Source organism: Chanos chanos, chromosome 1 (genome assembly GCF_902362185.1).
Source record: "Chanos chanos chromosome 1, fChaCha1.1, whole genome shotgun sequence".
Lineage (NCBI taxonomy): Eukaryota > Metazoa > Chordata > Actinopteri > Gonorynchiformes > Chanidae > Chanos > Chanos chanos.
Window position 1 is genome coordinate 12,313,522 of NC_044495.1, and position 27,277 is coordinate 12,340,798.

General features: G+C 42.5%; 1 protein-coding gene across 1 annotated transcript in view; it reads left to right on the forward strand.

The window, feature by feature from the left end:
- Positions 1-12,273, forward strand: part of cdin1 (CDAN1 interacting nuclease 1) — a 56,886-nt gene extending 44,613 nt beyond the window's left edge. The window contains exon 12 of the mRNA XM_030789384.1: positions 12,138-12,273. Coding sequence (XP_030645244.1) covers positions 12,138-12,273 — 136 coding nt within the window. The remainder of the gene's footprint in view (positions 1-12,137) is intronic.
- Positions 12,274-27,277: the final 15,004 nt, after the last annotated feature.

Here is a 27,277-nt window from a genome sequence, read left to right on the forward strand (position 1 = left end):
AACCATCGGTCGTTAGGAATATTTTCAGTATGGATGCTTCTAGAATCTTTTTTTTTTTTTTTTTATAAACCGGAATGCCAGTCTGCTTGGCACTTTGAGGAAATGTTGCACATTAGCCCAAGATAGAGACCATTGAACCTAGCACTGGTCTCTTCTGAGGATGAAGAATATAGAAAATAATTAAGAATTATCACCGCAACAAGAAGCCCTTGCTCTCTAAACCCTATAATTTTATCTTGTTTTTTTCTTCTTCTTCATTCTTCCTCTCACCATTTTTCCCCTCTCTCAACAGCAATTAATCTCATTTTTAGTCCAATTTCCACCCTACTCCTGAAGTCAGGCAGAGTTCCCTGTTTTGTTCCTATTTGGCTTGGTTCCTGTGCATAGTCATTAAAGACCCAATTAATGTCACCCTTTAGCTGAAGAGTGTTCATTTTTATTGGGGAGCTGACAGTCACCGCCATGAGTGCCGGCGTGTAATATGCATTAATTGCCCCGTAACACTGGTAATTACCAGTTCTTCAAGCCTCTCAGTAAACTGTCATGCCCAGACAAGACTGCTTTGAAATAGATTACTCATTAGGGAGACCTGCCCTGTTTTCCAATGGGGCTCGCTGTGTTGGCAAAAAAAAAAAAAAAAAATGATTCTGGTGCTGAACAAATAGTTGCCAAGAGCAATTTCCTATTACAACTTCTCTGTGACGGGCTTTTCTCTGCTTTTTTTTTTTTTTTTTTTTTTTTTAAACCCCGTTCCGTTTCCTTCGCCATCTCAGTCATCACTCTCCGTGGCGGAGGTCAAAAACAGAGGCAGGCATCCACAGTCGATCTGTTCTACCCGCTTGAATTGTTTTTGACACCGGAAAAAGGCCGGCCCTCGACACACACGTGCTCCGCGGCCGTTTGCGTCGGAGCTCAGTGGTCAACGAGAGTGCTCGTGTTACCTAGAGCCTCGAACATTTCGTCTTCGCTTTGTCGCTTAATCATAAGCCAACCACTCTCAACTGAAGCGGTGCCTTTGAAAATACGTGCTTTTGTGTCTTTTAAATGTGCGTCTTTTTCTGTTCATGGCTCTTACAACTGAACTGCAGTAAAGTAAGTGTCAAATTTTCATACATAAAGTCGTGTAGAGCTTTATGTACTATAGTTTTTTTCTCTTTTTTTTTTTTTTTCCCTTTCCGTAGATGAGTCAGAACAGAGGTCCATGTGACGTGAGAGATCCAGTGGTGTGTGTAAATAAGAGATTTAATCAGGAAAAGGACATATGTAAGGATGGAGTTGGTGTTGACATTGTCTAATGATAAGATACAGCGTGTGGCCAAGACCCAATCAAACAAGGCCAGCTATCGCTTAGCCATCATAGGAAAGGTGTTGGTCCGTTAAGGTACTTGAAATAATATTTAGATTTCCAAGGTTACTGTGGGTGTATTTCCCTTGTTCTGCTATGCACTGCTATTGTTGTACGGAGACAACTATCTTAACGAATAGCCTGTATTTCGGAGCCACTCATTGTTTTTTGAGACTACAAACTAATATCTCTTAGACATCCTCTGTCTCCGTATCTCTCTCTTTTACTCTCTCTCTCACACATACACACACACACACACACACACACACACACACACACACACACACACAACCACACACGCACATTTGTTTTATCTCCCTGATAGCACCTGCTCCAGGCAATCTGCTCCCTCTCTTTTTAAATGAATTTTGTCACAGCCTTTTAGATTCTCGCCTGGACACTCACTAATGAAAGGAGATGGTACAATTCAAAGTGGCCAGGTAGCAGTATGCAAAACCCAGCTGAGCAGACTAGGACACTGAGTGACAAAAGTGGACCCATACTCTCCTCCACTGATAAACCCATTACCCCTCTCATTAACACACACACACACAGAGTTGTGTGTGTGTGTGTGTGAGAGAGAGAGAGAGAGAGAGTGAGTATGTCTGTTTATCTGTTTGTGTTGGTGGAGCACTTATAAAATTGTTTATGACAGGGCTAATTGGGATAATTGACGACATTAAGATTACCTGTCAGCAATGTGTATCCAAACTCCACGTCGGGCTGACAACTAGTGACAAGCGAGGGACCCCATAGCATCAGTCATGATGGCATTTTTCCCCAGCCATAATAAGGACAGTGGGGGCTTGCTCTAATTTGATGTGGACAGCCTTGGCGGGGTGGAGGCGCTGGCTAAATTGAGCGCCGGTGGGGAGGGGAGAGAGGAACAGGGGGCTCGGCTCAGGATAATGGAGCCCCCTTTGGCATTCGGACAGAGAGATGAAGCAATTTGAGAGGACAAGTGAAAAGGGCTCCTTTTTTTTTCTTTTTTAGCTGTTTAGGGAAAAAAAAGAAGAGAGAAGCTGGAGGGTATTGCTTTTCCACCCCAAAACAAAGAGAGGGCGAAAGAGACCAGAGGGAGGTTCTCTGGAGGCTTGTATGTGTGTGTGATAATGGAAAGGGCGATGGCCAGCTGCCTTGGTGAAGGAATGAAAAAGCTCTCCCCTTCACAACTCACCTTTAGTACAATGTTTCACACAGCACACTTCGATGACACGTTTGAGCTCCTCTGCCAGGTGAACTCAAATTTCCAGAAACCTCTTGGTCTGTCCCTTGGCCTGCCCACTGTGTCATTTTCCTTTTTTTTTTTTTTTTTTTTTTTTTTAAGGGTTTTGGTCTGCACCTCTGTGAAATAGCACATCAGACTGTTAGTAAGCTAGGCTGGTGGCCAGGTCAAATCTGATATCTGGTTGGTCTCTGTGTAGTCATGTCTCTGTGGTTTTGCCTCTCCCCTCCTATCTCTCTCTCACTCTCTCTCTCTCTCCCCCCCTGGCGAGAGGAGGAGAGCTTTGTTTGAGGCTTTGTGGTGTCATCCCTACCACAGATCAACACTGTCAGCCCTGGAGATCCTCCTGTTTGTTTCCTTTTGGAAAACGGGGTTAAACTGTCAGGTTGACAACCAGCAATCCCAATGCCCTTCCCCACCTCTCCTCCCCCCCTCTTCCCTCTTTTCTTCCCTCCCTCCTTCCTCTTGGCCTTATCCCTTCATCCCCAAACGAGTGAAAATCAATACCAGATTGCCTGAGGACCACTGTTTGGCATAGCCCTGACCCCTACATGTCACCCTATCATGCTTTCATTACATGTTTCAGAGTATTTAACTTCCAGTTTGATCCACTGGCTAATTAGTTTGTCCAGGCCACTCTGAGGAGCCTTCCTCCCTCCCTCTCCCCCCTCTCTGTGTCTCCTGCCTCTGACGCCCCATAGGGCCGAGTTTGGAAGGACCTCACAAATCTAAGCCCCGCAGGGCCAGCGAGTGTTTTGTTATCTTTACAAATTTTTTAAAATGACAATGAAATTTGATTTTCACCGCAGATCATCAGAGAAAACACTGGCTGAATCCCATGGAAGATATCAGTAACAGATCGTATTGATGCGGTCCGTACCCCTGGATGAAGCGCCTTAGCTGAGCCTTTTTGAACTCTGAGAGACAACTGTGCTTCACCATTGGAGTAGTTCACTGACACTTGCTCACTGATATGGGGTTTATAAACAGGACTGTCTCATATACAAAGAGATGTCCTCACTTTCTTATTTTTCTTTTCTGCTAGTAACAGAGACCCCCATTTAGGATCAGAGATAAAAAGAAAATTTAAAAAAAAGGAGTAGGTATCAAAGAAAAGAGGATTTAAGATGTTTTCAAATGATTAATAAGGTTCCCAAATATGTAACAGCAAATATAAAAATGTCAGCATCAAGTGTTTTTGCTGACGTATAGTTTTCATTCTGCAATACAGTAAGATTACAAAGCACATTATCCATCCCAGAAAATGTCAGAAAGTGAAAGTAGCTCCAGAGCTACGGTTCTGTCAGCATCATTTGTGATTGTCTTAGCCGTCTGGCGTCTGATTAAATACGTGCTGACATAACACTTGTCCAGGCTGGAGAACCTGCTGATCAAAACTCTACACAGGTCATTATAATGGTAGGGGAACAGATCAGGAAAAAAACAAAACAAAACAATTGTTTCCCATTGTATCATGCTTGAATTTTATTCAAACATTTGCCAGATATGTTTGGCAAATGAGTTCCTCTCAACACACTGTATGTATGTGTGTGTCTGTATATGTTTACACTCTGTGTGCCACCCACTCTGAGGGCTCCAAACTGGTCTTACTGACCAGTAAAAAGGACTGATGACATGGAGACCCCTGTGTGCCCCCCTGGGGCTAAAATTACCCCAAGGAATGTAAACACACTGCTGAGTAAGCACACAGTTTTGTTCAGCCACTAGATACCCCCATGCCCCATACCCCCTCCCACCCCCCCAAAAAAACACATAGAACAGACAGAAGGGTTGAGAATTAAACAATAAAACATTACTTTCTATTACTTTTCCAGTGCTTGACCTCTTATAACCAGTATTAAGATATATGATTTTAATTATTTTCAGTCATTGATGAATGTCTGGGCTCTGTACAGATATGAAAGTTAGTACACTCTACTCTGTCTTTTTTTTTGGGGGGGGGGGGGGGGGTTGTTGTTTTTTTTTTTTGGCTTTTACATTTTTGCAGCCCAGTTAGTAAAGAGTTTGTTACAGCTGCTGAGTCGCTGTAAGCTATATGGGCCAGAGGAAAAGTTCAGATGCCGTGGTGCTGACATGTTGATTTAGTGGCAGTAACACGACTGTGCATTTTCCAAAGGTGGCGACTTGGACGAAAGCCAGACATGTTTTCTCAGAGGCGGTCCCTGGACTGGCCCTGCTCTTATTTTAGGGGCCCTTTTCCGTGATGTTTTCTCCTTGAGTGTCAGACGGCTAACATTCACACCTATTTATAAGCCACAGTGATTTATCACTCATTCTCCTTCTCTCTCTCTCTCTCTCTCTCTCTCTCTCTCTCCCTCTCCCTCTCTACTCTCTGTCTCTACTCATATTCAGTGTCATACATGCAGAGGTGATAATTTGCAGCATTGAAAAACTTAGTAGTGGAGAGAAAGCCAAATGTTTTTAGGGGAGGTCAAAAAAAAAAAAAAAAAAAAACCTCTCTTTTATGGTCTGGATAAGCTCTCTAAACCCTTTTCCTTCCTCTGCATGTACACGTGTGTGAGTGCACGTTTCGAACCGGGCCAGACTATGAGACACCAGAGGTATCCCCTGCAGCCTGAAGGGCGACCGGCTTGTTTATCTGCGCCGGATCACACGCTGTTACAGCAACTCGCAGAGCTCCAAAGATGCTGGACACCCCAACACAGAGGCGCCTGAGCGCCTTTAGCCAGACCCCGACTTGGGTTACAGTCCAAACTGTTGTTGATTACAGCTATGGCTGTGGAGACACTCATCACAAATTGGAACCACATTAGCAGAGCCCCGGTTAAGGCCAGGATCAGGCCACGGCTTGCTGAGAGGCACTGCCGCCATGAAATGGTGGCCCTTCACTGGGATTTCTTTCAATCCCCCCAGAGAGACCAGCTAATTATTGATGGAAGGCTGCTGGGAGTTCACAATAACAGGTTAAAGGCGCTTGTATCCCCCTGACACTGTCGCACAAGCTCCGTGCTCTTAACCCTCAAAACAAAGCTCATATCACACAGCGTAGTATTACTACACCAGAGAGAGAGAGAGAGAAAAAGAAAGAAAGAGGAGATGGCTATTAATTGTCAGGGGATGAAGTGGCATCTTATCTGTAAATTAGAACCATGGATGTTTTGTTTTTTTTTTTAGTTTTGTCACCTGTTTACACAGTGACACCTCAGTTTTTTTTTTTTCTTAATCCTGACCCCTTTGCTATAAAATTCTATCCTGTTCTAGGCATCTGCTTTACCTTTTCAAACCCTTTTCATCCACTTTAAATTCTACATGGACTGGTCATATAAAAATGTCTCGACTATTTTGACGAAAACACAAAGCCAAAGCCGTGGCCTGTCCTTGGATAGTGGCTAATGTTGTTTGACAGGGGATAAACATTCATCACTTATTGAAAATGAGGTCTTGTGATGAAGAGTCATCTGAAAACATAATCTCTTAATTAATTTTCTCTTAGGAAGTCTTAATGAAAGTCTGCGTCCATTTGTATGATGGAAAGCACCATTTAGGGTGATAGAGAGCAGAGTGTTCCCAAAGATCTGGCCAACTCCATGCCATCTGACACTTGATCCTGGGAGAGGGGGGAGAGTCTCTAACAAGAGCTACTCCAGACCTCAGCGGACAGGAGGAGTCGACTTTTTTGTGCGATGGGGGGGTTGAGATTCTCGGTAGCGGAGCCTCAAGTTGCTTGCGTTGTTTGGGGTCGGGGTGGGGGTGGGGGGGCAGGTTGGGCAGAGGACTTATCAGAATGTCGTAGCATGTCCGTGACATGGTTTCCTCTAGACGCCCCCCCCTCCCCTCAGACCCGGGTCCTGGACCAGGTCATCGGTTGTTTGGTTTTGTTACAGAGCCAAAGCATCCAGACTCACGTCAGAGCGAATCGGACCGTGACCCGTTAGATCTGAGCCAAGCTTGGCGCCGAGTGAACCTCCTCATGGTCTGGGGTAAAAACACACACAATGTGCGTGTGTATGTCAGGATTTTTTCCAGCTCTCACAAGGAAGAGCACAATTATAATATTATACATGGCCGTTTTTTAACAAAGACCAACTGTAGGAAGGCAACAGTGCTTTTTTCTCACTTTATCTTTTTGTCTCTGTTTCTCTCCTTCTCTCTTGCTCTGTTTCTCTCTCTCTCTCTCTTTCTTTCAGTGCTCTGTGGGCACGTGTGTTTTCTGGATATACCTTATTGCCTATTCCATGCCCTGGTCTCCTGTCGACTTCCTTTCTTCCTCCCCACCTTGTCATTTCAGAGGAAATTAAGTGGCTAAATCTGGAAGTGCTGTCTCCTTAGTCATTATCGCCGACAGGTCAGGCGTTTATTGGATGTCACCTCACCAATAGCGTAGATGGTCATTAATACACCAGTGGAGGATAATGAGCTGGGAGCAGTTTGATGCAATTACGGCCACCGCTCTTTACCCCTCGGCATTAATGAGGTTATCAATATGTGTGGAGTCTGGGGGATTTGGTAGACCAGGGCCTGACCAGAGCCTCGCAGAGAAGACCAGTCAGGTGGCCCCAGGCAGTTCTCGTCCCCGAGGTCACGCAGGTTTCCCGAGGTTTCCCGATAAAACGCCTTAATCCCCCTTTAATCTCCCCATAGCCGTATTGACGTTACATGTTTCCGAGCGTAAATTCTTCCCCCCCCTCACCACGCCACCCCGCCCCGTCGTCGCGGCAGCAAAGAGAAAAGCACGCCGGCATCACGTCGCGTTTTGAATCTCATCGACAGAGGGACATAAAAACGTCGGCGAGAGTTACACCTGACCAAAGATGGTTTAGTCTTTTATGACCGTCCATTCCGCCTTAATTACCACGCTCTTGTAAGACCGAGACACGTCCGACGGTCGATCGCCACCCTGTGTGTGTGTGTGTGTGTGTGTGTGTGTGCGTGTCTGTGTGTTTGTGTTTTACATACCTGAGCTGAATTCAGCGTTTCCAGGGCTGTAAAGGCCGGAGGAGACGGTGCTATTCTTAGCCATGGTGATGTTGGTAACTGGCTTGTTGGCTGTTGTCTGAGGCCTGTGTGTCTGTGTGTGTGTTATTTCTGAACACAGAGCCAGGATGCTGCTCTTCTTGACTGTCAGCTGTGTTCTGTTGTGTTGTGACCATGCTGGCCCTCTTTAAATATCCTGTTTGTTTGGCGAAGACTTTTTTTTCTTTAGTCTCATTGCTGGCCCTGATCTGACGAAGGCCCCGGGGCTCGATTCGATGAGACATGCGAGACGCAGGTTTTGCACCAATATCGCCTCGCTCACAGCCTTGAGTCTCTCAGACCGCCCCACCAACCCCCCCTGCTACCACCACCCGGCTCAAGCCCTATAAATAAACACCAATTAATCATGAGCCAAGAGCCGGGCCTGACCAGAGCTGTGACAACAGTATAGTCTTCTCCCCCACTCTCTCTCTTTCTCTCCCTCTCCCTCTCTCTCTCACTCTGTATCACCCTCTCTTTAATTCTGTCTTTCTCTCTCTCTCACTCTCTCCTCTACTGCTCTGCCCCCCACCCCACCCAGTCTTCTCTTGCCCTCTCCTTCCCACCCTCGTTTATTTTGCCTTTGTCCACACTTTGTCACTTCAGTAGAGGAGTTTCAGCCCTGCTCTGCACACTGGAGGAAAGGAAGGCCCCAGATTCAGTAAAAAAGCTTGTCATAATTTCAGCAGTTCTTCTTGGCTCCACATGTATGGAATATTTTATAAAGATGTCTTTGTATGAAACCCTTCAGTTTTTTTCTTTTCTTTCTGTTTCGTGTTTCTGATGGAGCAGAGCATAGCCATCATGGTTCTGTCACAAGTCCTGTCTTTTGGCATTTTCAATCATTTTATTCCTATATCAACCAAAAGGAACTGAATGTGTTTTTTTTTTTATGATAATGTTTTAATGAATTGTTATCACAAGAAAGTGGGAAAACATTTCTTTCAATCTCCATATTACAGGTCGTGTTTTTGCCGCGTCCGTATCAAAAGTTTGAATTTTCAGCCTTACAAACATCTTTTACCTTGCCTCTGCCTTTTACAGTGTTGTCGTTCAACCACCCGGAAAAAAAGACAAGGTATCTTCCGGAAGTTTCCGAGAGCTGCCAGGGAGAGGTTGAGACGACACGGCGGAGGGCTGTAATTAGTTATTTAATTACGCTGCGATTACACGTGTGCATGGAGAAGGCAGAGAGGGAGGGGCTGGGCCGTCAGAATGGCAGCTTAGTCTCTCAGCACCTCCATTTGGTTTTTTTTTTTTTGTTCTTAAGTGCTGTGCTCTCATTAAACTGCTGTTTTAACCAGCATGGCACCTGCTCGAAAATCAAACGCAGGCCACTCGTTACCAGCTAATGGCACAGTGTCTGCCGGCAGCAAACGCTCTCTGCCCCCCCCCCCCCCCCCCCCCGCCACCTCTACTTTCCCCTATTTCAGCATCCACCCACTCCACATGCCAAGCCAAGCCACCGTGCACCAAATTAGCTACATTTCACAAACAATTTCACCAACTCGTTACGCAGTTAGATGTTTATTGGAAGATCACTGACTTCCCACAAGCGCGAGGCCTGTGCCAGCTTTAGGTGACAAGTCCCTCGCTCTCGTAATGGGGCCGCAATTATAATTGGAGCTCAACATTGTTTACAACCTTATTTGTGAATGATTTACGGACACCTTTCCTGAAGGTTTTTAGTTGTAGATTTTTTTTTTTTCTGTTTTCATATTACACACTGTTGTTAAACGCATGCCTCTTTTTTCTTTTTTTTCCCCCCCATCTGAGCATCGCACACACACACACACACACACACACACACACACCTATACCTCCCACCTACCATCTCACAATGCTAAGCCTTAAGCCCACACCCACTTCACTCTTCATGAGCAAATGACACTTGTGTTATTTTAGCTCCAAGATCTTATTTCAAGGTCCCTCTGTGTGGTAGAGGCTTTTATTAATTCAAACTAGAATTCAAACACCATTTATTTTCTTTACGGTTCTGAGAGCCATGGTGACACTGCTCCCCTGTGTTTATCATTTTTTTGCTTATTTCAATTTGTGCCCAGCTGCCTCGTACAGCCCAGGGACATGATGTATGGTACACCACTGCCTAATCTGGTGATGTACAGTTTTAACCTTTTCAGAAGGTTGCCTTTCTCCATCGTTTTCTTCTAGCAAACTCTGTACACCCCCCCCTCCCCTCCCCTCGGCTTTTCCTCTACCTCAGAAAACCAGGAATACATACCAATGTTAAAGGACTATCTCAGCCTCTCCACAAAGTTATCTAATGTAAATGTTTAGATTTCGTTTTCCATAACATTTCCATAAAAAGAACGGCAATCCATAGTGCCACGGATTGGAATATGGGAATCTTTTTGGACAGGAGAGGACGGAGTGACTTTGTAGTGAACTCGCAGACTAGTCTGTGCTCTCTCTCGTGCCCCCCTCCCTCTCTCTCTCTCTCTCTCTCTCTCTCTCTCTCTCTCTCTGTCTCTCTCTCTGTCTCTCTCTCTCTCTCTCTCTCTCTCTCTCTCTCTCTCCCTCTCTCCCTCTCTCTCTGTCTCTCTGTCTCTCTCTCTGTCTCTCTCTCTCTCTCTCTCTCTCTGTCTCTCTCTCTCTGTCTCTCTCTCTCTCTCTCTCTGTCTCTCTCTCTCTCTCTGTCTCTGTCTCTCTCTCTCTCTCTCTGTCTCTCTCTCTGTCTCTCTCTCTCTCTCTGTCTCTCTCTCTCTGTCTCTCTCTCTCTCTCTCTCTCTCTCTCTCTCTGTCTCTCTCTCTCTCTCTCTCTCTCTGTCTCTCTCTCTCTCTCTCTCTCTCTCTGTCTCTCTCTCTCTCTCTCTGTCTCTCTCTTTCTCTCTCTGGGGCTGTTAGTTTTGGCCTGTTCTCCCACAGATACAGCTCTTTAAATCTCAGCCTGTAAAACACGGGGAATGTGCTGCTGCCGTCGCATGTTCCCTCTTTTATTTGCGCTGAAGTCTCTCCACCTCAGCTCCTCAGCTGGGCTTTGGGCTTATTTATACAGTTCAGTTTGCCCTGACACGTCCAACACGGGTCAAACAGCTCAGTATTTATAGACATAGAGAGCGTACAGCATTAAGGAGACTCTGATGGAGATCATGAAGTTGATCCTGTTTTGCCTGCAGTAACTTGCGCTTATGTTCTTTCCATATCAACTGTGTTTACTTTTCTGATTCGTCCTGGACAAAAAAACACGTGTTTAATTAACAAAAACTACACGTCCGATGACGTTTGCGGATAGGACGTGGATGGCAGTGATAATGACGATGGTTGTGATTATTAGTGTTGTTGTTATTATGTTTCCTGTAAATATTTGTAAATATAGGTTTCCAGGCTTTTTTTGGGGGGGGGGGGGGTTTGTTTTTTTGGGGGGGAGGGTTTTTTGCTGATAGTTGTGATTGATTGCACTTGGAAGTTTAATGAACTCTTCCAAAGGGGCGGCATTTCCTGACAGGGCAGTACAGATCGTAGGGCAGTTTCCTGTCTGTCTCGGCACGGAGCCTCCCTCCCTGAGCCCCATTTATCGTCTGAGGACAAAAGTACATGTCGCCAGACAATGCTCCTTCCCAAATTCTCTGGATTTGTGTTCGAGTCTCTCCTCGCAAAAAAAAAAAAAAAAAAAGAAGAGAGAGAGGGAGAGAAGTTGAGCTCTTGACATGACTTTCTGCGTGTCATCTAAAGTTCAAAGTACAGGTTTGATCGGATCTGCTCAGCCTAGGTCACAGGGAGTCTTCAGGGCATCATAAAAGGCCGGAAAGATGATTTATTAGACGTCAGGAGAAGCAGTGAAGTAACGCCGGGCAGTCTCAGACCAGACTACTTTTTAATTGCTTCTGTAGCTTCTCAATGGACTATGGATATATGATGTGAGTGGTAAAACACAGAAACCGTAAAGAGAATGTGAAGGGAGGAGAGGAGAGAGAGAGAGAGAGAGAGAGAGAAGTAGATTTGAATATTTGTCTGAGCAGAACTTTTTCTCAGTGAGCAAGTAATGGCTGTTATTTATAGCGCTGCAGAAACACAGTGTGAGCCAAGTGAAAAAGTGTCTTAGCTTTAAGTGTGTGTGTGTGTGTGTGTGTGTGTGAATGAAACAGCTGGACAGTGCTGGAAACTCTCTGATAGAAGAGAGAGTCGACTCTCTCTCTAATAGTCCATCTGTCAAAGTCCTGGCCACACCACTCACTCTGGGGTTTTCACTGCCATGGTCAACTCCACGATTAGTTTTTATACAGATGATTAATATTGAAGTCTCTTTGGAAAAGCCATCCTGCTGTTGTTTGGCTATCGCATTGCCTATGTGACGCACTTAAGACTTGTTTCCTCTGAGTCTGTATCAAATGATAACTTATTTTCTTCCCTCTGTGTGATGTCCTTCATGTCTGTCCCATTTTATTATGAAATCTAACCGGTTATGGAAAAAAAAATAGAAAGAAGTACGAGTTGTAATTTTTTTTTTTAAAACCTTCAACTTTCAGCACAGCTTTCAAAGTTACTGATATGGTGAGTACTGTGGAATGACATGTATTTCATCTCTGAACTTTGTTTCTTTGTGAATTCCAGGTTCGGCCCAGGTCTGGTCATCTACTGGTACGGCTTTATAGCTGAGCTGGACTGCCTGAGAGACAGAGGGATCCTGCTCAAAGACTGCTTCCCCTCGGACATTGTGACTCTGTGCCATGAGACCACTTCCAACTGATGCTGCTCGAGGTGATACAGAGGGCGTGTGTGTGTGTGTGTGTGTGTGTGTGTGTGTGTAGGGAGGTGTTAGTGGAGACGTGAATCCGGAAGCAATTTCGCTTTCCTGCAGCGTGAGACTACTGGCAAACATCTGCCCTGAACTTCGGCTGAACTCCTGCTGGCCAGGGTCAGGCTAATACCACTGTGTAAAAACACACAGGGAGCCCAGGGCCCTGTGACCCTCCCCCCGAAATACATACACACACACGTACACACAGGGGGCCCCTGCAGAGAGGAGGAAAGGCCAGGTAGAGTCCACTTATCACAAGCCTGTCCCTCGTCACTCTGAACACACACACACACACACACACACACACACACTACAGAACAGCAGGAGGGGATCATCTGTATCTATCCTGCTATCATTCGCCTCTCTCTCTCTCTCTCTCTCTCCTCCCTCACTTTCTTTCTCTCTCTCTATCTCTGCGCCCCTCCCCGTTCTTATGACACAGTATTGGCTTTCTAGTGGACAGTGTGCTGACCTGTTTAGTCCTATTTATGGTACCGGATGTCTTACAGGCAACAAGTGGTTCTGAATCATCATGTCCCACTGATTTGTTCCTTCCCATGTGTTTGAGATGGTCTTACCCTTTAATGACCTTGAATCTGATGACTTTGGACATGAAATCCTGTGTAAAGAGATGATATGCTATGGTTTTGTTTCTGATGATGAATTTTATTGTGTACTACATGTATCTGAATCAAATAAAGGAATCTGTACAGTAGCAAATGTTTTGTGTATTGAGCATGTATTTTTTACACAAAAAATATACTTTTATGACATGTCTTCAAAGGCGGAGTATGTTTAGTAAAGGATAATGGTAATGCTGCCATAGTGGCAGGTGTGTTGAGGTGAATACATCCATCAGGTGATGTTTTCAGAGGACTGACCTTGTCTTTACGAAATTGCTAGAATTCTCAACTTGTTCAAACGAATCTTTAATGACAACAGGCTTTGTGTTCTGAAACTTACGGTGAGCTAAGCACACAAGAGAATGTGAGGTAAAAGTGAGGGAACCTTGCCAATTTCATTCCATCTCGGAGCAGGTCGAGAGGCGCAGCGCGTAAATGGTTTTATTCATAATCTTCCAGCCCCCGTAGGGCACAAAGGTTGACATTCTGTGAGACTCCTTCTGCGGCCTGTCTCGATGACAGACGAGAACGAGCCCGAGAGGCCACGGCAAGAGAGAGATCAAGAGCTTCTCCCTCTCTCCTCCCTGCTCTCTTTTAATCAGAACCAGTCCTCCAATGACCTTCTCCTCTCCGAGTGGGCTCGGACCGGCTTTTACCCATCCTCGACCTCTCTCTCGAGTCCCTCTCTCCAGGCTGCAGAGTGCTCGTATGCCTGGTGTGAGTCTGGGCCCTCTGCTTTTTAAAGCTGCAGTGGAGTGTTGCATGATTTGTTACCCCCTAAACCTCTAACCCTGAAATCCAGACCCCCATTTAGAGCCTTGATCCCACCGTGAGGAGCGGGGGTCAGGCAGGGGTCACCAGGCGGCCCATGATTTCCTTTGGCCAAAATACTCCCCCTCCCACCCCACCCCCCCACCCCCCCCCCCCCCCCCCCCCCACACTTCACCTTTCTCCAAACGGTACAAAACAACAGCCCCCCAGCGTGCAGTTAACAGGGACGTACAGCTCCGCTATGGAATGCTTAGACATCACTTTACTGCTCCTCTTGGACACAAAAACAAGGTTTTTTTTGTTTTTTTCAAATGGGGTAAAAAATGCAATGCAGAGTGCAGAAGAAGAAGAAGAAGAAGGGAAAAAAAACCCCCGGTAAACAGCAGATTCAGTTCCTCTCCGGTTTCAAGCCTTCCTGCCATTGTTTTCCAAGATGGCTGTAGCACAAAAGACAAGCCTGGAGGTCAACCCCTATAAATTAGTTTGTGCACACAATGCAAAACCCAATACTTCTTTTTTTAAAACTGACTTCAAAGGCAGGGTCAGCTATGAAATGAGGCAAGTGAGATTTCCATGATGCAATGTTCAGTGTTTTGTGTTTTTTTTTTTTAGTTTCCATCGAATTAATGTTTGGTTCCTCGTGTTTTCATAGCCATCCACTGCTGTCCCCTTTTTAGATTCATTGTTCTTGTCATAACAATAGGCCTCTTAAAATTCCCTCCAAATAAGGATCTCTTGGACTGTTTGCGTCCTGAGGCCTGGACCAGTGCTTGCTTATGGTGTGAGCTGAAGAAAACCCACACAGGGCTCTGCCCACTGATTATGTATTTATTTATTTACTTACTTACTTACTTATTTATTTTAAATGGAATGAGAGGTGATGTGACCACAAATTTTGATTTCCCAATTTGATCATATTTTTTCCTTCATGGCAAAGTATATGCGTTTTATCACCAAATGACTTTTTTTTCCCACTGTTCAGTATGTCCATGAAAAAAAAAATGTTCATGGCATTGTAAGTGTCCGTTTGACTCTAGACGCCAGTTTATTGTCACCAGGAGTAACAGTCAAGCATTTGATGGTTTGTAATTTCTGATTTGCAGGGGAAAGAAGGCAGTGTTTTCGGGCTGTTACAGCTTACAGCAGTTGGCCAGAAACTGTTTCTTCCCTACCCAAAGCATTAGCCAAACATGTAAGAGTGCACAGCAAGCAGATCAAAGATCAGCTGATATTCAGCTTTGTGTGCATTGCTGAGAGCAGTGTGTTAGTGTGAGTGTGAAGGCACAGCTGTGTGCTAATCTTCCACTAGCATCTTTGTCCTTCATCACCCCAGCAGGTGTGCACATTACATTCTAGCTTAAATTCAGAGGTCATATAAAAAAAAAAAATCAAACCCTGTTTCTCACAAAAACCCCATTGAGCTCATTGAAGCTTATCTCATAATGCCTAAATTGTTTTGAACAAATTTGAAATTGTTGAATTTGAAAATAGCTCTTGTAGATGTGCCCTTTTCCCCCCTCATAGAATTTCCAGCTTGCTAAAAGACCAGTCTGAACTGTTGGGGGACTGTTTTGTGGGGAAAAACATGACGTTTAATCGCCTTTGTTTTAGTACTATATGGACTCCATACCTATTATATCTACTACCTACCTTGTTTATTTTATTTCCCTAATTTCTAGTCTTGACAATCGATTTACCATTCTTTTCGTTGTTGTATGTGTAGGGTTGTGTATTTACAGACATTCATTACCATGTGTGTTTATGCCTCTAAATTGCATTTACTCTGTTAAGAGAAATCAGGAAAAGTTTTGGGAAGTCGAAGAGAAATCGGTTATTTTGACAGCATCATCACAACAAACCTGACGCTTTTGAAATGGCAGCATTTTAATGTAACATTAGAAACAAAGAGTATCATTATGGTCCATTACAGTAACTTGAGCTGCTTTTTTGTGAAAATGACTCCCAGTTTGCCGAAACTTAGATATGCAGGATGGATCATGTGTTGGAATGCTGAAAGGCATGGACTGACGTTCTCTGCACAAGTGACGCGTTGGACCAAATATTTAACTCTGTTTCGGGAGAAAAAAGCAAGCTGGTGTAATCGTAGACAGATAAATCCAGGTTGTTCATTTGGTGGTACTTTCATCATGTTATGCTAGTATGTTTTTTTTTTGGGGGGGGGGGGGGGGGGGGGGGGGTCCTGACCTGATGCACTATTCCTGTGCTGCTGTATTTACTGTGACTTTATTGGCTTGTCTGCTTACATTTCTTGATTCCTCAGTAATAGTTACTGGCATGAGAGGCAGGAAAGGATTTTGATGTGTTTGACGCGAGTGTGCTTTTGGGTGGGTGATGGGGGTGGGGGAGTGGGGGGTTTTGGGGAGGGTGGAGGGATTCCTTCTCTTTGGAGGGCGCTGCTGTGCCCCCCTCTGAAAGGTCAAAAGTGAGAGTGGCATTTGGACTCCAACAGAGATGACCCAGATTCTGTGTCACAGCATGGACCAACACAGTGGGACCTAACCAATGTGTTGAAATGCAGGCGGGGATGGTGGTCTGGCTCTGGCTTTCTTAAAGATGTTTGATTGAAAACGTGAGTGAAGAAAACAGGATTCTGGTCCTAGAATGAGAGCTGAGGGGGGGGGGGGGGGGGGGACTTGATAAGGGAAAAACAAACGGTGAATTCCCTCACAGTCGTGAATGAAATGCCCCAACGAGGGCCGTCATGTGCTTGTTATTATGAAACAAATGTTCATTTGGTGGACAGACGTCGGAGTCCTGAATGTTTGGATGTGTGTGTGTCTCGGATTTCTTATCCTTTGATTACTGATCTCTTAATAAAGCTTGTGTCTGTGAACTGCTGGTCCTGCTGATAGCAGAGAGCCCAGCTCTGCAGGTCTGCTTCCACAGTCATTCATAAGTATGCACACTTTTGCCAAAACAACCACCATTAGCATTTATCACAATGCAATAAATCCTGGAGAGAAAGCCTAACACACACATGAGAAGACCTGCCGTTAGCCGTGGCCCAAGCCTCATTTTGGAGATGTTTGAAAAGCCAGATTTGATTTGGTTATTTTATTAAATTGTTGCTACTGGCAACATAATATTTTTGTGCAGGGGAATGACTGGGGCCTGTGGTGGAGGTGCCGCTTGCAAGGGAAGTGGAGGAGGTTCGGGCGTGGGGGAGGGTGGGGGGTGGAGGATATTTCACCCTTGTTTTATGAGCACAATGTCGGGTCTAGCTGTGCACGGCAATTAACTCTTTGGCTGCGAGAATCTGCCGTCTGTTTCAGTGTTCCTCTCAATCTAGCTCTGCACTGTAGTGATTCACACATTTTCACCAGGACTCCTCATACAGAACACTGGAGCAGCCCTAGTCAAAGCCACAACTGTGCTAGCTTTTGATGATATGAGAATATGTTTTTGGTATGTTTACCAGAAAAAAAAAGACAAATTGTCAAAGATCAAAGTGGAGGGAAAATATTGAGGATGCATTATTTTTCTCTGTCCTCTCTCTGGAGGTGATATGACTCTTCTCTGATATGTTACAGTTTGACACATAAAACATCAAATTGATTTTGAGAGTGTTGATCAAAACTATTGGAGTGAACTGATGCCAGCAAATGTTAGAAAAATGGTTTTCAATTCCAGTCCGGATTAGCACACCTGATTGCGCTGATTAACCAATCACCGAGCTCTTGATGAATAGAGGGTTAAAATAAGGATGTGGAGGACAGGGCCCCCAGGACTGGAGCTGAAAACCACCGTGTTTCCACATAACCACAGAATATGGCAATTTACTGGACATTTCTGTGAATATTTCAACATCTTGACCACGTAGTCTTTACCTTTTTTTTTTTTTTTTTTTTAAACTTATTTCTCAGACGGAAACCCAGCATATACCATCTAATTCTTAGACACATTGTGTTCATTCTCTCCATTCTCTAAGGTCATGAAACACTCTTAATGATCCACTTTTGGCCCTGTGCTTAATGATTTCACTTAAATAATCATAATTGCCATAACTGAGCAATTTAGATATGAGCTAAAGACTAATTCACTTTTATGAAGACTTCCTGTCTCCAGGTGTATCAGAATTTCACGCCCACTACCCTGAACCTTTGTCTCTCTATTGGCTGAGTGATGATTACAGCAGGCTGTTCTCCCCCTACCATATCACACAGACTGGAGATAAACTAGGCTGTGTTAATAGTAAAGAGGAGGGTGGGGGTTGGGGGTGGGGGGTTATCTCTGTAATGACATGGGGTGAAATACCTGTTGTTGAGAAAGCAGATGTGAAGTTTGCATATGGTCTGCTCTCCTCTACAGCTTCAGAAACTACACATACATTCACAGGCTGGTAGTCTGGTCTGACCAACCCCAGAATTGCCTTATGTCATAGTTTGGACATCCCTGTGTTTCTATTTATTGCCAGGAGTGGTAATGATGAACTTTAAAAAGCTCTTGACACCAGCTATTACTTTTCAACACCAAGGCTTCCGACTGCTAACAGGGCCCCCGTCGCTATCTCCCCCTCCTCCTTTTAAGTGGGATGCACACACTGATACACACTAAGGTTCGCACTCTCTCCATTGTCACCCAATGGGGATTGAAGAAGGTTCGAATCCAGGCTTGAAAATGATTTTCAGTGTATCAAGTGCTGTCCTCAAGCTTGTGCCTTTAGTTACCGATGTACACACAAAACAAACTGCCAAGACAGGACTTAACTCAAAATAGGGTGCCATCTTTAGAGAGTAACTCCCTAAAGCCAAGGAAGATGAATCCAACCGATCAACACATCGTTTTAACTGCACACAAAATCATGAAGGAGGCACTGCTTGTGTCTTGAATCTCCTCAGTAAATGGTATGAGTGCTTGGTGGGTTGTCAAATGAACATGAGGACCTGCTTCAGTCAGTGGTATTTAAAAATGTAATTAATATGTGGATGTGTATACATTCGTACAAACCGTTTATATATTATTTTGCTTAAGTAGAAATAAAATCTAAAAAAAAAAAAAAAATTCTCCTTCTTCTTATTATCCGGTGTAACGTATCATTTAAATATCATCTTTTGTAACCCCGAACGTCCCCTATATTTCACTTCAAACTGTTTTACCAGACGGGCATACTCTGTACCAGAAAATAGTTATTTTACCTGCAGTGGAGACAAAAGTATAAACCCCGTGTTCTTGGCTTTCTTTGACATTTGGTTATTTAAGCCTTATCCGCTTACCACTGTTCTCTCTGAGGTAGGAATTGAGCAGGGTTGTTAACTAAGTGGCCATTCCTAATTTGACCAGATTTGTCTCCAAAATGTGGACTAAATCTCGTTATCGGGCTCTAAAGCCTCAGAGCTTACATTTTCTGCCTCTTAAACCGTTTTTCCCCTCGTTGAGCACCAAGAAAACCGGGCACATCAAAGAGCCTCAAAGCTAATCTTGTGTAATCTGCGTTTACACTGTTTACCGTTTGAACTTGTGGTAATTAGTCCACCCCGATTCTCATATAAGTTTTATTTTTCAAAGGGCGATTTCAATATAGTTTTTCAAGATCACACACTTATTTGTAGAATTCAACGTCGCGGTGTTTTATTTAATTTTTTATTTCATTTTATTTTTTAGCTCCTATATTTTTGTGAAATTCAACCTTCAGCTTAAATATTACATCAAAACTAAGTTTTCCCTCTACCCGATATCTGCAAATTCAGAGAAAATAATAGTAATAATAATAATAATAATAATAATAATAATAATAATAATACGCTTTTGCGGTCATTAAAATGTAAGACACTCCTGTTCTCCGTGCAGGCGCACGTGCATCGTAGGCAATATGTAGAAATCGCATTTAACAACCGAGGGTCCACAGCAAGTGACACTGCGTCTGCGAGCTCTTTCCCTGTACATGCTCGCTATTATTTTGTGTTATTTAAAAAAAGAGATTGATTTTAAGAGCAATCTGGAAAAACAAGAGCGATTTGTCCCATTCTTTCCTTCAGAAACCTTAAGCGCTCTAAAATGACATGAGGCGGTAATAAAGGCAGTGTGTTGTCACAGCGAGCCTGTGTGTGCACCATCCTGTTACTGTGCCACAATTTCCCAAAAAAAGTACATGGAGTACCGATCTCCCCAGTCATTTTCCTTCTACTCCAGCATTGTACACACACATACAGTGAAGTTGGAGTAAAGTGTGGTTAAGTCAGATATTCCTTGCAACAGGTTTCCCAAACAAATTGATTGTACCATCAATGGTTTATTGATTATATTGTCAATAACTCAGCGGTAATATAGCCTACATATCAAGGTCCACCTGAAACTAAATATGTGTAGAGACAGTCAAGGTCAACGAGATCACATCTTTGAGTATTATGATATTTTATGTATAGTCATGTAATGCGATGTTATTGTTTTTTCCCCCGAATGTCAGGCTAACTCGCCCTCAGTGCTCACAGGGAAAAATTAATGCAACGTTGCATTGTTCACATTGTTGTCTACTGCGTAGCCTATAGAGAAATTTAGCCGGTGGAGAACGACACGTATCTTTGTACATTTAGAGCACTTTGGGAATAGCCTTTCACGGTTCTACATGAGGTGAGTGGTCCGTTTCCGCTTATTTACGGTGACAAAAATAATTGTAGTGAAACAACAGTGAATGAGTTTCGCACTAATTTGCCCGTTTTTGACACTTAATCTGCGATTTAAAGACGTGATTACTGGAATCCTAGTTGATCGACATGCAGCCTAATAAGAGTTCGACTCTTTGTTTGAATAAAATTGTGGTGTCGAAAGGTACTCAGAGACTCTGGCACTTCGTGTACGAACATACATTTATTTTTCACATCCAGAAGGGGTCGCCATGACGTTATAACATTGCGCCCAGGGGCCCGTTTGTGCAGTCAGGGCGGAGAAAGTCTCTCTCTCTCTCTCCCTCTCTCTGTCTCTCTCTCTGTCTCTCTTTCTCATTTTTACTGTTTACCCTGTTCCCTAAGCCCATGGCCAGCCTTTTCCTTTATTTACAGTTCTCGAGAAATGTCTCACTTTGCTGCGTTGAGTTTCCCGCAAGATGTTTCTAACCTTTTTTGTTGTTGTTCAAATAACTGAAAAGTTATGCATTAATGCGAGTTAGAAAATGTAAGCGATAAATTATCAACATTTTCCCCTATTAGTTCTGCCGATCTAGACAGTATCTAATTGCAGCTCTCTCTGGACCCAAAGCTGTGAACCGCGATTATTTCAGTTGGAATCCGGTCAAATGTTGAAAACCTTTAAGCCAATCTAACACTCAACATTAGCAAAGAGAAGCTAATGAGGCTATATCAGATCGTCCAGCCGCAGGGTCGCTAATTCAATCTTAACTGATTGGAAAAATAAATAATTAAACTCAAAGTCCTTGAGGCTTGACAAAACTACATTTTATTCTATTGCACCTTATTTATTTTCCACTCAAATGCCCCCTTTTATTTTTATAACCAGACCTGACCGTTTCAATTTTCTTTTGCCAGTGTTGTGGACTACTACCCTTTAGCGATGCGATATAACTAATTAGAAATTTTACATCATTGGGGTTAAGGGGAGATGAGAAAGGAGGAGGGCAAGGGGGGACGCAAAATCTGTCACTCATTTTTAAGAAGACAAGCACCGATGGAGTGTGAAGAAATGGGCTCTAATTCAAAAACGCGACCAAGCGAAGAAAGTCCTCAACATTACCCTGCTAGTTATTAATCTGCTTTTCTCTCAGACATAGGCCATCACTGGTTTTATCTATTTTCACAACAGACTTTTTATTCAGCTTTCTCTGGTGTCGTTGTAGCCCGTTATTAATGGGGAGCAGTTCTTGATTTAAGCATTGCATTTGAGAGCAGACATCTAGCCTGTCTATACAAACACTCGAACACAGCATGCATTTGAATAACTCGTTTCAGATTGCTGCGGTACTTGTATGTGTCAAAATACAGTAATGACTTTATTATTGACCTAAATTGCCGAGCTAAATGTATTTATTTTAAACTATTTCGAAGCAAACTTTGGCGTACACTTAATATTTACGTATTTACTAGTATTCAATAATACTACACTGAAAGATAAACAAAGAAAAATAACCTAAGAGTAAATATCTAGGTGACACGAAGCTGAAAATTATGAAATAAAATGAAGAGCATTGCTAATCACAAAACAATATCAAATAATACAAGTAAAAATAGCGACTGCATTCTGCAATGATTTCATTTTAAGGAAGATAGCGCAGCACATGTGATGGTAAATAAATAAATAAACAAATAAATAATCATTAAAAATAATAATAAAAAAGAATTGATTTCCTTTCCAATAATAATAATAATGTGTTTCTGCTGTAGTATCATAAATGATGAATAGGCTCTGTTGAAGTGTCTCCTAAAGGCGCGTTCATCAACGGTAAATGGAAGTTGTCAGGGAGCACCGCAGAGAATTAGAGGAAGGAGTTAGCAACATTCCTGCAGGGAATAAGTTGTTGACAATTAAAACACACACACACACACACACACACACACACACAATTCTATGTAGATAAACGCAGACCGCTCATGTTGTGGGAAACAGTTCTTATGATATATTGATGTATTAGGTTCCACGTAAATAGATGCCTGATTCCTGAACTTCACTGCATATTTTACCTCGAATTTTCTGGTGGCTAGCACGAGCAATACACACTGACGCACCCGTGTCATAAAATATAGTAGCAGCTATCGCGTTAGAGGTTTGATGTGTTGTGTTTAAATAAGAGCAGGCCTGGTTGATAGATCACTCAGAGGAGTGTTGTGCTGCACTCATAGGAGAATAGTTGATAGTTCATGATACATTTTATGGTAATCTATTGGTGAGTAGGCTCTGGCTTAATAAGCACTGTACATTACCAATTTCAAAGCCAAAACGATTTTAGTTTAGTCTCCAGAAAGCGGATGTCTCCCTCTCCTAACCTACCACTACTACTAGTACTGGTATAAACCTCCGAAACTAAAAATACTTTACAGAAAACTGATCATGTTTTTGGTTTGTTTGTTTGTGTTCGTGCTTGTTTTTGTTTTTTGATGATTCGGAAATCTTCTTCTTCTTCTTCTTTAGCGGCCTTGTTGTTGAAATTCGAACAGAAATCTCTAACAGCATGGACAACAAAGTTCTCCAACCAACGGTGAGAATCAATTTTGCAAACCGTTCTTGGCTCAACACTGAAATTGTTCCCTTTTCCCCTTTCCCATCTTTCTACCCCCTCTACAAAAAAAGGAAAAAAAAAAAGAAACCTGGTAGAAAGAGTTTTTGGTTGACTATAATAAACCATTTTCCCCGGGCTTTATTGATCAGTCACTCCGAGCTAATGTAATTATCCTCATCAATAGGGGACTGCAGGGGGAATCATTATGCGGTTGACAGTGATAAATGATCGGGCTAAACGCGGCCCTTCTCTCCGAGGGACCCCCAGTCTCTGACCCCCTCACACACATATCGTAGTCATAGAAACACCTTATGGCAACGGAGGGACAACACTGCTGAAACGAGAAACGGGGGAAAAAAACTTTAACAAACAAACAAATAATATATAAATAAAAACGCAAATAAATAAAGCACACTGCCCCACATTAGTAATCTACTGAACAGCAATAGCACACACAGCTCATGCTCCTTATGCGAGTATTTAAATTATCGTGATCTTAAAACCACGTTTCTGGTCATCAAAAAAAAAAAAGAAAGAAAGAAAAGAAAAAAAGCGAAAAGACATGAAAATTAATTCGAAGAGCTAGAACTGAATATAGGGTCTCACTGCTCGTGTTAATTTTGCAGACAGAACAGCGCGTCGCTCTAAATGGACAAACACGCTTCAGTTACTCGTAGATTCCTTCAGTTTTCTTTTTTTCCCCCGTGTTATAGATACACTATTTTAATTTTCCCTGGTCTCCGCTCTGGGGTGCTCTCAGCAGTTCAAGCGGTCGATTCTGCTTGTGGGGCTCAGTGGAAAGACGATTCGATATGATCACAGGTTAAGAGCTTATTAACATGTTTTCTTTGTGTATACCACCGACTTTTGTTTTCCGTCTTTTTATTGTGGACATTTAATATAGTCTGGGCAGAATCATATGTGCGAAAACGGCTGAAGGCGCAGGGGTATTGTGGAAACGGGAATATTCAGTATTTTATTCCGGCAGCAGTGCCTGAAGTAGCTTTGACAGAGCGGAGATGAAGGGGTGGGGCTGTTTAGCTCTGCTGGATCATCCATCATTGCTGTCACACTGAATCGGCAAAGAGACGCAGCAAAGGCAATCTACCTTCTGTCTTCAAAAAAAAAAAAAAAAAAAAAGAAAAGAAAAAAGAAAAAAGGGGGGGGGGGGGTGAGTGAAGAGGAGGAGAAGAAGAAGAAATTAAAAACTATTAATATTAAAATTGCCCTCTTAGTATGATTCAAATCCTTTCTCGGCTGCATAGGATAATCTCTCAACACCAAGTTTTCTTCTTCTTCTTCTTCTTCCTCTTTTTCTTCTTCTTCTTCTTCTTCTTCTTCTTCTTCTTCTTCTTTGTGATTTATTCAGATAACAAGACTAGTAAAATAACAATTTAAATGAAGGGCTACCTCATTATTTACGGATCACATGGTTTTTTTTTTTTGCTTTTTTGAATATTTCTTCGAACTCGAGAGGATCCCTTCCAATTTGTCGATTTCTCAGCGACAGGCCTCGTTATATGTATGTACGCCATTCGGGAATTTAATGATAGACAATAATGAAACGAAAGTAAATCGAATATATACATGTGTACAGTTACAATTATAACAGATTTAAACCAGCTAAATATTCCCATATTGTAATTTCCAACATAATAAAGAAAGTTTTGCACAGGCGAAATATAATTTTTGCAAGACTGACTAAAATAATTAAAATAGACTTGACTAAATTTTGACAGTAGGCTACAGTCTATAACTATCAAAAGGAAAGGCCTAGAATGATTTTGTTTTTAGATGTGATGGCATCATTTACCATTTTAGCTGTCCATTTCAATCGTTTACCTGCAAACGAAGATTCGTAAGCTATCACAAGATTTGCGGCTACGTGAGGCACAGACTCACGGTGTTGCATGAGTTGGCACAAAATGTTCCCTCCACCTTATTTCAATCCCATTCCATCAAAGGCATTAATACCATCGTAAATTATCTGTGGGGTGTTTTTCTGTATGCGCACCCCTGTAAATATACCGTAGCTTGCAAAGAAAAAAAAAAGTGCTGTCCCAACAAAAATTGTTCACCCCTCACGCATAACACGAGACGTCCAGTAAGGCAACGACCAAAAATAATGGTCGTGACTATTAGATAAACGACACAATCTTGGACAAGTCATTCAAAGATCAAAAATAGGGCTTAACATATGTCCCTTCAACATATGAACAACAGCAATTATTATTATTATTATTATTATTATTATTATTATTAATTTTGTAACAGACCTACTTAATGGTTCCACAGCAGGCTGTATTAGTCGGAAGAGAAGGGTTTTAAGATGACTAAAGCCGAATTTGTAACAGCTCTGTTGATAGCTGATATTTAGACGCCTTTCTGCAAGACAGACAAGATTTTAATCAGCGAGACTGTCATATCTGGTTTTAGGATACGACTTCGATGGCCCCGGGCAAATAACAAAGAGATATCAAAAATATGACAGCAAAGCAGTCGGTCAGATAGTCTATTATGTGTCTCATCAGCAGGGGTCGCCTCAGAGCAGCGGAAATCTTTGGCTCTGAACACAGACAGCTGAGCATAGGCCAGCGGCTCCGGCCATTGTTTCAGGCGAGCAAGTGATTACAGGAAAATACTGTTTTATAGACACCGATTAATCTGTTCTTAATCCACACATTTGAACATTTTTCTCAGAACATTAATCGTCCCCAAAGGCTATTCAAATGCCGTTTTTATACTTTAAACAGCAAGAGAGTTATCAGTCGGCGATTTGGTCACAGCCACCACAAACACCTGTTAACGTCGTCAGATAACTACCTTGTCCTATAGCGTCTTCGAAAGGGCCCTAAATTTATAATCACTGGCAGTTGTTAAGCTGGCAGTAGTTTACGAGTTGAGTTGTTCGAAGGTTTGCTGATCAGGAAGCGTTTTTCTTTTTTTTTTTTCTAACGAAGTAGTCAGCGCTTGAGCTAAGGGTCATAACTCAGCGATTCAGTGTTTGACGTCGATGTAAAAAGCTCCCTCAAATTTCATTTAGCTGCAATTAAGCAAGGGTATCTTTCCATGAGTAAAATCTTCATATCAACTAAATAAAATTCAGCTTAATATATTATTGGCAATTTACAAATGAATAATTGGCGACACGAAGACTGTGCAGGCTTCTTAAGGAGGTTTGGTCTAATAATAATAATAATAATAATAAGCCCATTATTAATTTTTACAACACACTGTTAAACACACAAAAATCTAACAAAATCAAAAATGAAATATTTATTACAGCATTTGTGACTGAACACCTTTTAAACATTACGTCACAGTCCTCATACAAGTATTTAATGTATTTTTTGACAAAGCTTAAGGGAGACAGCATTTTTTTTTTTATCATCTAGTGAGTGAACACGTGCTGAAAAAGGAAAGAATCCATGGACATACAATATCAATGCCACAGCAGATCTGAAACTAGCAAAAAACATTCTTTTTCAATTGAGGTAAACACATAGAATATCTAACATGAAACAATTATTAGACTGAACTCTGTACGAAGTTTGTTACAATATTCTCTTAGCTTTTGTCCAAGCTTTGAGTTCATAATTTAAGTTCTTTTTTTCTCTTCTTTTCGAAGTTTTAGGTTTTTTGGTGCATCAATCAACAGCTTCTGTCAGTGCCAAGGAATCCACCATTGTGTCAGTACTGTCCTTATGGCAAACATGTTGATCCAGAGGCATGGAAACTAGTTGTACGATGCTATTTTTCCATGGGTATGTTTCCTTCAACAGGCTCTTCCATTTTAGAGTCCAGGATACAAAAAAAGTTAAAATAATAATAAAATAAAATGTATAAAACTGATGCAATCCAGTGCTTGGGCAATTTTAAACGAAGAACTTTTAACCTACAGGGCGACATTCATTCAGAACCCAAAAAAACAAAAACAAGGGGCCATTGGAAAGGATTCAGATTGAATCTTCTTCTTTTTTTTTTTTTCTTACAGAGAACAGGAGTCGCTAAGAAGCCTTTTGTGGCATTGTGTTGGTTCTGGTCCGGTCCAGGGGCCAGAGCCTGTTGCCTGTGTCAGTTTGAAGTGTCAGGGCTGAACTTTTTTTTTTTGAGTTGTTTCATCCTTTGTTTTATTGCTGCGACAATTCCATCTCTCCATCAGGGGAGCAGCACACACAGTGTCAAAGCAAGGGTTAACTGTGTATTCTAGAACTAGCTCAGGAAAAAAGAAAGAAAAACAAAACAAAACAAAAAGGAAAACAATTGAGTGATCAATGAAAATGCACAAGTTTTTAACTTAGTTTCTATACTTTATATACTACAGTAGTTATAACTCCTGGAGTCTCTTTTCTGCTTTGTTTTGTTTTATTTATGT